At 42.8% G+C, this 11648-nt stretch overlaps 1 protein-coding gene across 1 annotated transcript in view; it reads left to right on the top strand.

Annotated features, from left to right (window-relative positions):
• The first annotated feature begins 2401 nt into the window (after nt 1-2401).
• Nucleotides 2402-11648, top strand: part of USP42 (ubiquitin specific peptidase 42) — a 46784-nt gene continuing 37537 nt past the window's right edge. The window contains exons 1-2 of the mRNA XM_011934405.1: nt 2402-2654; nt 6534-6734. Coding sequence (XP_011789795.1) covers nt 2414-2654; nt 6534-6734 — 442 coding nt within the window. The 5' untranslated portion in view covers nt 2402-2413. The remainder of the gene's footprint in view (nt 2655-6533; nt 6735-11648) is intronic.

The following is an 11648-nucleotide window of genomic DNA, read 5'->3' as shown; positions in this document are numbered from 1 at the left end:
GTGATCCGCCCGTCTCGGCCTCCCAAAGTGCTGGGATTACAGGCATGAGCCACCGCGCCTGGCCTTTAAAGGCCATTTCTACTCCAGAGTTTTTTAAGGGTCAAATGAGATACTGTATGTAAATCACTCAGCACAAGCTGGTGCTAAAAGCAAACGCTAGTAGTTTTCTGTTTCCAGACTTTGTTCATTAAGTTGTTCTTCACATGTATGGAAAGCTTTCTCTATACCAGGTCAGAGGATGTGAATAAGAACATGGTAGAGAGCATCAAGTAAAACAGCTGTGGAGTAGATGCCAGCACGCTGCTGTAGAAATCAGCACAGGGTGCTTTGGGGGCCTTGAGGAGGGGTTTCTAACCCAGTCTTGGGGGAATGGTAGTGTCAAGGAAAGTGTACCAGAGGAAGTTTTGTAAATTGAGAAGTGGAAGTGTGAACTGGCTGGAGGTGGAAGGATGGAAAAGAGTTGGAGAAAAGAACAGCATATGCAGAGCCCAGAGAGAGCAGTGACAAAAAAAAAAAAAAAAAGGTTTCAGCATGGTGGGAACGTGACAGAGGGGGTGTTTGGAGAGGTTATTAGGTCAGACAGTGCTAAGTCCAGGCGTTAAAATATTGTGCTATGGGCAGTTGGGCCACTCCTGAAAGGTGTTCTTTCTTCCTTTCCTTTTTTTTCTCTCTTTTCTTTGAGGCAGAGTCTCGCTCTGTCGCGCAGTCTGGAGTGCAGTGGCGTGATCTCATCTCACTGCAATCTCTGCCTCCCAGGTTCAAGCAATTTTCCCTGCCTCAGCCTCCCAAGTAGCTGGGAATACAGGTGTGCGCCAGCACGCCTGGTTAGTTTTTATATTTTTAGTAGAGATGGGATTTCCCCATGTTGGGTGGGCTGGTCTTGAACTCCAGGACTCAAGTGATCCACCCAGGTTGGCCTCACAAAGTGCTGGGATTACAGGGGTGTGAGCCACCGCACCCGGCCTTTTTTTTTTTTTTTGAGACTCAGTCTTGCTTTGTCACCAAGGCTGGATGTCAGTGGTGCGTTCTTGGCTCACTGCAACTTCTGCCTCCTGGGTTCAAGTGATTTTCCTGACTCAGCCTCCCGAGTAGTTGAGATTACAGGCACATGCCACCACGCCCGGCTAATTTTTGTATTTTTGGTAGAGATGAGGTTTCACCATGTTGGCCAGACTGGTCTCAAACGCCTGACCTCAGGTGATTCACCTGCCTCGGCCTCCCAAAATGCTGGGATTACAGGTGTGCACCACCATGCCCGGCTAATTTGTTTTTCGTAGAGACAAGGTTTCACCATGTTGGCCAGGCGGGTCTCAAACTCCTGACCTCAAGTGATCTGCCCTTGGCCTCCCAAGGTGCTGGAATTATAGGCGCGAGCCACTGCGCCCGGCCTCCTGAAAAGTTTTCTACACAGGAGTGGCATGTAGATGTGGCTGCTGTTGGGCAGTTTCAGAAATATCCCTAACAGCATTCTTTTGACAAGGTGGCATAACCAGAAGGAAGCCTGGCTGGGAATGCTGGACCTGGCTCTCAGTCCCAGTTGCTGACTGGTTGCTGGCTGGTTGGGGTCACAGTTGCTTCATTTTATAGGCCCTGGGGATTCTGTCTGATCTCTCATAGGTTCCTTATGAAAATCAAGTTAATGTATGTCCAGCAGTTGATGCAATGCCCAACACATAGAAAATGCTCAATTAGTGTTAGCCCTAATATTTTAAAATAGGACTCAGAGAGAAAATTATAATCAAGTCCTTTCGTAACAGATATTTGTGTTCGAGTTTGATGTCAGTAATGGCTTATGGGTTTTATTTAAAAAGTCATACATTCCATATAAACGAGCCTCTTAGGAAAAATGGTTTGTTTTAAAGGTGAGATCTCTATAATTGTAATTTTTAAAAATGTTATGTATTTCACCTGATGCCATTTGCACTTTAAGCACAAAGTTAAGTCTAGATTTTCTGTGTGTAGTTGATGCTTTTCTCTGAGGTATTATACTCAAATTGAAGATTTAGTCAAATGTGTTCTGTGTATAATTTTTCTAGTTTTAAGCAGTAGAGAAGGAAAATATAGGTACTTAGTAAATAAATAGAATTGAAAATGGAAATGCTTAATTATAAACTGAAATGCCAGACTTTTAGGGGACATGAAATGAAATGAGAAATTCTTCTAATCAAATACTTTACTGAAGATTTTAAAATAAAGATTGTTGACATTCAGATTATCATGATGCTAAATGTCCCGAGGAGATTATTACAAACACGTTAGAAAGTGCTATTGTTTTTGTATTTGGGTGATATGTTTGAAAATAACTTTAAAATGACTGGGAACGATTTTCCAAGATCTAGTGGTAGGGTAAGGAGATTGCTTTTCTCACCTGATGAAGCAAATATATACTTTTCTTCTTTTGCAGAGTTGAACAATGACCATAGTTGACAAAGCTTCTGAATCTTCAGACCCATCAGCCTATCAGAATCAGCCTGGCAGCTCTGAGGCAGTCTCACCTGGAGACATGGATGCAGGTTCTGCCAGCTGGGGTGCTGTGTCTTCATTAAATGATGTGTCAAATCACACACTTTCTTTAGGACCAGTACCTGGTGCTGTAGTTTATTCAAGTTCATCTGTACCTGATAAATCAAAACCATCACCACAAAAGGATCAAGGTACTGTTTTTCAAAAGAGAGAATTATCGCCAGAAACTCCTATGTAAATGCTGTTGGTGGCTTGGTGGTTTCAGAGAGGGGCTTATTTTGCAAGGTATGAGGCCACCTGGGTAGCCAGCAGAGTTGCATTACTCGATGGGCTTTGTTTTCCTGTTACTTGTTCGTGTTTGACTGACAACAAGGTAGATTGTTTTTGTTACTAGAATATTATTAGTTTCTTTTATTCCAATTTTTTTAAGGATAAACTTTATTTTGGTGAGAATTGAGATGGACAAGCATTACATTAACTTGTTAACCAGTAGTTACTCTAGTTCCCTAAGTAGATGACTTTTACAAATTTTGAAGATGTTTTGTAAAATGGTTGTCTTTTGACAAATGAACTTTACCCAGTTTTTTTGTTTTTGTTTTTTTCTTGGCAGTTAAAAATTATTCGTAGTAATAAAGCTCTTTGAAAGAGAGCAGATAGGCCAGGCACAGGGGCTCATGCCTGTAATCCCAGCACTTTGGGAGGCCGAGGCAGGCGGATCACCTGAGGTCAGGAGTTTGAGACCAGTCTGGCCAATATGGTGAGACCCCGTCTCCACTAAAAATACAAAAATTAGCCAGGCATGGTGGTGTGTGCCTGTAATCCCGGCTACTTGGGAGGCTGAGGCAGGAGAATCGCGTAAACCTGGGAGGCAGTGGTTGCGGTGAGCCTGAGATCGCACCATTGCACTTCAGCCTGGGCAACAGAGCAAGACTCTGTCTCAAAAAGAAAAAATAAAAAATAAAAAAAAGAGAGTATGTAACACAAATGTTACATTTGTTATGATGATACAAATGTGGTTACATTTGTTAAAACTCATCCAGATAAATGAGACGTTAACACTTTAAGTTGATACTTCAAGACTTTTGGATTTGAGGACATGAAGATTTGAAATACAGTAGAATTTCCTAGTTAGATTGTTGTTTGGCTTAGAGCATGTAGCCCAGGACAGCTTTGAATGCAGTCCAACACAGATGTGTAAACTTTCTTAAAACTGAGTTTTTTTGTTTTTTTTTTTTTTTTTTTTGAGACGGAGTCTCGCTCTGTCACCCAGGCTGGAGTGCAGTGGCCGGATCTCAGCTCACTTCAAGCTCCGCCACCCGGGTTTATGCCATTCTCCTGCCTCAGCCTCCTGAGTAGCTGGGACTACAGGCGCCCACCACCGTGCCTGGCTAGTTTTTTGTATTTTTTAGTAGAGACGGGGTTTCACCATGTTAGCCAGGATGGTCTCGATCTCCCAACCTTGTGATCCGCCCGTCTCGGCCTCCCAAAGTGCTGGGATTACAGGCTTGAGCCACCGGGCCCGGCCGCTTTTTTTTTTTTTTTTTTAAAGCTCATCAGCTATTGTTAGTGTATTTTATGTGTGGCCCAAGAAAATTCTTCTTCCAATGTGGCCCAGGGAAGCCAAAAGATTGGACACCCCGTGGCTTCGAGTATTTTGATCGCCATGTTGTTTTGAGTCCTTTTAGCAAATTTCTTTTTTTTTTTTTTGAGACAGAGTCTGGCTCTGTCCCCCATTCTGGAATGCAGTGATGTGGTGGTGCAGTCTCGGCTCACTGCAATCTGCCTGCCAGGGTCAAGCAGTTCTCCTGCCTCAGCCTCCTGAGTAGCTGGGACTACAGGTGTGCACCACAATGCCCGGCTAATTTTTTGTGTTTTTAATAGAGATGGGGTTTCACCATGCTGGCCAGGCTGGTTTCAAACTTATGATCCACCTGCCACGGCCTCCCAAAGTGCTGGGATTACAGGTGTGAGCCACTGCGCCCAGACAGCAGTAAGTTTCATATTGTGATGTGGGCGTGGGTGTTGCAGTTTGGCTTGCTGAAAGTGTTTTGTTTAGGGGGAAGTTTATATTGTGAAACACAACCTAATCGAATGTTGCACATAGAGGTGGAAAGTCCTTCGGCTTCTCTCCAGCAGCACTTTCCCACAGGACCTCTTTCTCCACGGCCTTCAACCTCCTGTCATGTTGCTTGGACTCCTCTCTCTTCTTAGGACTTAACTCACATCTCCCCCCTCTGCCCTTTTTTGGTGCTCCCATCTCATTCTCCACAGAATCCTTTCTCTTGTCCTAATTTTGCTCTCCTTTCCCCACCAAGCTGCAGCCTGCCTACGCCTGCCTAAATAACCACTAATATCTCTCTTCAAATGGAGAGTGATTCTACATGGCATCTCAGCCTTTTTTTTTTTTTTGAGATGGAGTCTCGCTCTGTCACCCAGGCTGGAGTGCGGTGGCACCATCTCGGCTCACTGCAACCTCTGCCTCCTGAGTTCACATCATTCTCCTGCCTCAGCCTCCCAAGTAGCTGGGACTACAGGCACCCGCCACCACGCCTGGCTTATTTTTTGTATTTTTAGTAGAGACGCGGTTTCACCATGTTAGCCAGGATGGTCTCCATCTCCTGACCTCGTGATCCACCTGCCTTGGCCTCCCAAAGTGCTGGGATTACAGATGTGAGCCACCGCACCCGGCCCAGTCTCAACCTTTTGTTAGAACACTGGGGGACTGCCAAAGCCTTTGAAAAATTAGTCTTACCATTGATGATTTTCAGCTTTCCTAAATAGGTGTTTCTTGAGCTTCAGCTGAGTTCCATTGTCATACTTAGTTATTAGTAATCTGTTGATAATCTTCAAAATGGATAAAACCTTTTTAGGTCACAGGTAGTCTACTCACAAATGTGTACAGCGGTGCCTGACAGCCTAAGTTCAAAGCCCACTTCCTTAGTGGTAAAATAGGGATGACATAGGTACCAACCATTAGAATTGCAACCATTTGGCTTAGTAAGGGCTCCCTACATGAGATGACAAGGAGGACAGTGATGGTGGCACTGAATTTGCATCCATGGCAGATGTTACAAGCAATCAAATTTATCTCATTCTTTCTATTGATTGTGTTATTTTTTAAATGTTCAAAGTGGATATAAAAGAGTAATTATAATGAACTTTCATGTAGCCATCAACCAACTTTGACATTTATCAACTTATGGCCAGTTCTACTAGCACCTACTTACCTCCCCATGACATGATCTTAAATCCAGTACTTCATCTTTCACTTGTATTTTAGTGTATACATCTAAAGAGTTTTTTCTAAAAGTCAAAAATGTCTTCGTATGAAAATGCCATTCAGTATTCATATTTCTCTGGTTGTTTTATGTATATATAAATATATACATACATAAAGTATTCATAAAATACATATGTGTATATATGTATTTTTTAAGCAGTTGTTCAGAGCAACATCCAAATGAAGTCTACGCTTTGCATTTGGTAGATATATCTCTCAAGTTTCTTTTAATCTGTAACCCTCTCCCCTTTCTGTCCTTGCAGTTTGTTTATTGGAAAAACCAGATTATTGAAAATTTCTTGCCAGGCGCGGTGGCTCAAGCCTGTAATCCCAGCACTTTGGGAGGCCGAGACGGGTGGATCACGAGGTCAGGAGATCGAGACCATCCTGACTAATACGGTGAAACCCCGTCTCTACTAAAAAATACAAAAAAACTAGCCGGGCGAGGTGGCGGGCGCCTGTAGTCCCAGCTACTCGGGAGGCTGAGGCAGGAGAATGGCGTGAACCCAAAAGGCGGAGCTTGCAGTGAGCTGAGATCCGGCCACTGCACTCCAGTTTGGGCGACAGAGCGAGACTCCGTCTCAAAAAAAAAAAAAAACAAAAACAAAAAAGAAAATTTCTCATGTTCTGGCTTCTGTCATTTAAAATGTCCCTCTTCCCGCTGTATTTCAGGCAGGTTGGTCATGAGATTACGGATCTTGAACAGATTGAGGTTTGACCAAGTGTTACTATTTATTTAGCTTCAGTATGCAAAGCTTGGTTTCTGACTCTTTCTTGTTTATTTTTCTAGCCCTAGGTGATGGCATCGCTCCTCCACAGAAGGTTCTTTTCCCATCTGAGAAGATTTGTCTTAAGTGGCAGCAAACTCATAGAGTTGGAGCTGGGCTCCAGAATTTGGGCAATACCTGTTTTGCCAATGCAGCACTGCAGTGTTTAACTTACACACCACCTCTCGCCAATTACATGCTCTCACATGAACACTCCAAAACATGTAAGTATTCTGTGTTGTGTTTGTAGTGTTGTGGTATGCTAACCTACTTTCATTTTTTCCTCTGAAATGAAAGTGAAGAGTGCTATGATTACTAAGAAGTTGGTTTATTCTTTTAGAAACCAAGGAGGAGAACTCATTATTGGTATTCAGGTTGCTTAAAAAACATTTTGCACCTAATTGGACCTGTGAAGGTATTTAAAAAGGAACATTTTATCAGCTTTTGGCATTTCTGAACTCCTTGTTGGTTTTCTACACTTACTGAAAAAAAGTGACAGAAATATCTGACATTAGCTGGGCTCACACCTGTAATCTCAGCACTTTGAGAGACCGAGGAGAGAGGATCACTCGAGCCCAAGAGTTGGAGACAAACCTGGACAACGTAGTGAGACCTCCTCTCTACTAAAAAATAAAAATAAAAAAAAAATTAGTCTAGTGTGGCAGCACACACCTGTGGTCCCAGCTACTCAGGAGGCTGAGGCAGGAAGGTCACCTGAGTCCGGAAGGTCGAGACTGCAGTGAGCTGTGATTGTACTGCTGTACTTTTCAGCCTGGGCAACAGAAAGAGACCCTGTCTCAACAACAGCAACAACAAAAGTCGGATGCCAGCAGCTTGGGACAAGCAGAGTTAAGAAATCCTGCCTCTCCTGGCATTTATACCATGTTGGAAGGCTTGATTCATTTACAGGCTTGTAAGCCTTAGAGGAGAGGGAGTCTCTCGCCACTGCCCCCAACCTCCTGGAATTCAGACTAGACTTTCCCTTTAGCATTTGAGAACCTCATCTTCAACCTACATGGTAGGAAATCAGTTAAAACTTATTAAAATGTCTTTAATTAGATGGAAGCCAACTCAGTGGTTGACTATCAACCTTCAGGATTTGGAACATCCGTTTTTGAGGTTTTTGGCCTTCTCCATATGTTGTAAATATCCTTCATTCTTTATAAATGCAGTCTCCCTGTTCTTTGATCTAAATTAATGACTCAGATTCATGTGTGTATGTTCTGGTGCTATTCGTTAGTTACTAGGATTAAAGAAAAAAAAGTCCTTGGTTTCTTTTTGAATGGTTCTTTACTTAATGGAGAATATAAATTGGTTCTTTTAAAACTGATTTTTTTTTCCTCCAAAGAGCCAAGTAATGCTTGTAAAGAATTTGGAAAGTACAGAAAAATTTAAAGAAACCAAAGAAAAATCACCTAGAATCTCACCACCTACCTAGAGATGTTTGTTATGCCAAGGGGTTTTAAATTACAGAATGAACGTTCTGTTTGCCCTCATTTTCTCTCTTTCTAAGTCCATAATTCATTCCCCACAGACAGCTTTCCTATCACTTTTGCGCTTAATGAAAGTAGGGTGTGGATGAAAACCCAGCACTAGCACCTGGACAGCAAGAGAGAGGACCAAGACAAAATTCAGAAGCTCCCGGTATCCAGAATTAGGTGCCTATCTTTTATGCTACTGGTAGTTTTTGCGCTTGCTTCCTCCCTCCCTTTCTCCCTCCCTCCCTCTCTTTCTCTCTCTCTTTTCCCAGCTTTACTGAGGTGTGATTGATATATACCAAATTACACATATTCAAAATATATAATTTGATGAATTTTGACATCTGTATACACCCATGGAGCTAGCATCAAGATCAAGATAATGAACATGTTCATAACCCTCAAAAGTTCCCTGATGCCCCTTTGAAATCACCCTCTCCATCCTTTCCCCACCCTCCTCCACTCCTGCTAGGCAACTACTGATCTGCTTTCCGTCACTAGAGATGAATTAGTTTATATTTTCTAGAATGTTGCTTATGTGGAATTGTACAGTATATGTTCTTATATTATCTTGCTTCCTTCACTCAGCATAATTCCTTCAACATTATTCCATTTGTGCCATGTAGCATCACTTCATCGTATTGTTGAGCAGGATTCCATTTTATGACTAGATCACAATTTGTTTCTCCATTCGTCTATTGATGGGCATCTGGGTCATTTTTCACTTTGTGCCATTACAAATTAAACTGCTATGAATGTTTGCAAACAAGCCTTTGTTAGGACATATTTTCATTTCTCTTAGGTAAATATCTAGGTGTAAAATGGCTTGGTCCTGGGGTGGGTGTGTACTTTAACATTTTAAGAGACTTCCAAACTTTCCAAAAGGGATTGCAGTGTTTTATAGTCCCACCCCTGGTGAATGACACTTCCATTTGCTCCACATCCTTCCCAATACTTGGGGTGGTCAGTGTTCTTCAGTTTTAGCCATCTCCATAGGTGTGTAGTGTGGTAGTATTTTGTTGGGGTTTTAATTTGTACTTTCATAATGAATAATACTGAACCTCTTTTTTGTTTTGTTTTCATTTTTGAACATCTTTTCATGTGGTTATTTGCCATCTGGATATTATCTTTGCTAAAAATGCCTGTTGAAATCTTTTGCCCATTTGAAAACTGGTGGTTTTCTTATCGTTGAGCTTAGAGAGTTCTTTATATATTCTTGATATAAGTCTTTTATTATATAGGCTAGGATTTGTCTTTTGATTCTTTTCTGCGTCTTTTAAAGAGTGCATTTTTTGTTTTGGGAAATTTCATTTCTTTTTTTTTTTTAAGACGGAGTCTCGCTCTGTCGCCCAGGCTGGAGTGCAGTGGCCGGATCTCAGCTCACTGCAAGCTGTGCCTCCCGGGTTTACGCCATTCTCCTGCCTCAGCCTCCCGAGTAGCTGGGACTACAGGCGCCCGCCACCTCGCCCGGCTAGTTTTTTGTATTTTTTTAGTAGAGACGGGGTTTCACCGTGTTAGCCAGGATGGTCTCGATCTCCTGACCTCGTGATCCGCCCGTCTCGGCCTCCCAAAGTGCTAGGATTACAGGCTTGAGCCACCGCGCCCGGCCTTTTTTTTTTTTTATTCATTGTGCTGTAGGTGTTTTAAGAAATCTTGGCTGAGTGCGTGGTTCATGCCTGTAATCCCAGCACTTGGGGAGGCTGAGGCAGGTAGATCACTTGAGCCCAGGATTTCAAGACTAGCCTGGGCAACATTGGGAGAACTCATCTCTATATAAAATAATAAAAAATTAGGCCAGGTGTGATAGTTCATGCCTGTAAACCACTGTTTTGGGAGGCTGAGACTGGTGGCTCACTGGAGTTCAGTAGTTTGAGACCAGTTTGGGCAACATGGTGAAACCCTGTCTCTATAAAAAATAGAAAAATCAGCTGGGCTTAGCGGTGCGCACCTGTAGTCCCAGCTACTTGGGAGACTGAGGTGGGCGGATCACATGAGCCCAGGAGGTTGAGGCTGCAGTGAGCTGTGATTGTGCCACTTTATTCCAGTCTGGGTGACAGTAAGACCATGTCTCACGGAAAAAAAAAAAGTCTTTGACTACCTACAGGTCACAAATATTTTTCCTATATTTTCTTCTAGAAGTCTTACAGTTTTAGCTTTTTTTGGGGGGGTCAGTGATCCATTTTGAGTTGATTTTTGTTTGTGGTGTGAAGATGGAGCAAGTTTATTTTTTAGCACATGGATGTTCAGTTGTTCCAGTACCGTTTGTTGGAAGGATAATCCTTTTGCCACTAAATTGTCTTTGCACCTTTATCAAAAATCAGTTGATTGAAGCACCAGAGACAGAAGAAAAAAAATCAGTAAATTGTATAAATACGATCTATTTCTGGATTCTATTATGTTGTACTGATCACTTGTTTATCTTGACACCATAGCACAATATCTTGATTACTATATATTTTAAAGTTTTGTGGCCAACTTCAGTGGCTCATGTCTGTAATCCCAGTGTTTTGAGAGGCCGAGGCAGGAGGACTGTTTGAACCCAGGAGTTTGAGACCAGCCTGGGCAACATGTCAAGACTCTGTCTCTACAAAAAAAAAAAAAAATTAGCTGCATCTAGGAACTCATGCCCCTGGTCCTTGTTACTTGGGAGGCTGAGGCAGGAGGATTGCTTGAGCCTCGGAGTTTGAGGCTGCCACAAGCTATGATTGCACCACTGTATTACAGCCTGAGTGACAGAGTGAAGACGCTGTCTCAAAAAAAAGAGTTTTGGAACCAGGTAAGTTCTCCAACTTTGTTCTTTCTCCGAGTTATTCTATAGCCTGGGCAACATTGTGAGACCTCATCTTGACAAAAAATAAAAAAAAATTTGCTGGGTGTGGTGGCAAGCGCTATAGTCCCGGCTACTTGGGAGACTGAGGTGAGAGGCTCGCGTCAGCTTGGGAGCTGGTGACTGCAGTGAGCCGTGATCATGCAGCTGCACTGCAGCCTGCGCGACGGAGTGAGATCCTGTGTCAACCAAAATAAAAAAGTTGTTCTGGCTGTTCATGGTTGCTTGGCCATTTGTATTTTCAAATGAATTTTAGAATCACTTTGAGAATTTCTACAAATAATCTTCCTGGTGTTTTGATTGGGACTGTGCTGAATCTTTAAATCAATTTGATGTGAATTGACATCTAAACAGTATTATTTTCTGACTCACAAGCGGGTGTACCTATTTATTTAGGCCTGGTTTTTTTTTTTTTTTTTTTTTGAGACAGTCTTGCTCTGTTGCCCAGGCTGGAGTGCAGTGGTGCACAGTCACGACTCACTGCAGCCTTCAGCTCCTTGGCTCAAGGGATCCCCCTGCCTCAGCCTTGTGAATAGCCAGGACTACAGGCATGTGCTACAACACTTAGCTACTTTTTAATTTTTTTGTAGAGACAGTCTTACCGTGTTGCCCAGGCTGGTCTTGAACTCCTGCGCTCAAGCAGTTCTCTTGCCTCAGCCTTTTTTTGTTTTTGTTTTTGTTTTTGTTTTTCTTTTGAGACGGAGTCTTGCTCTGTTGCCCAGGCTGGAGTGCAGTGATGCGATCTCGGCTCACTGCAGGCTCCACCTCCCGAGTTCACACTATTCTCCTGCCTCAGCCTCCCGAGTAGCTGGGACTACAGGCGCCCACCACCA

Source organism: Colobus angolensis, unplaced genomic scaffold (assembly GCF_000951035.1).
Source record: "Colobus angolensis palliatus isolate OR3802 unplaced genomic scaffold, Cang.pa_1.0 Scaffold135, whole genome shotgun sequence".
Taxonomy (NCBI): Eukaryota; Metazoa; Chordata; class Mammalia; order Primates; family Cercopithecidae; genus Colobus; species Colobus angolensis.
Note: the sequence above shows the minus strand (reverse complement) of the source record. Positions and strands in the feature narration are given on the sequence as shown.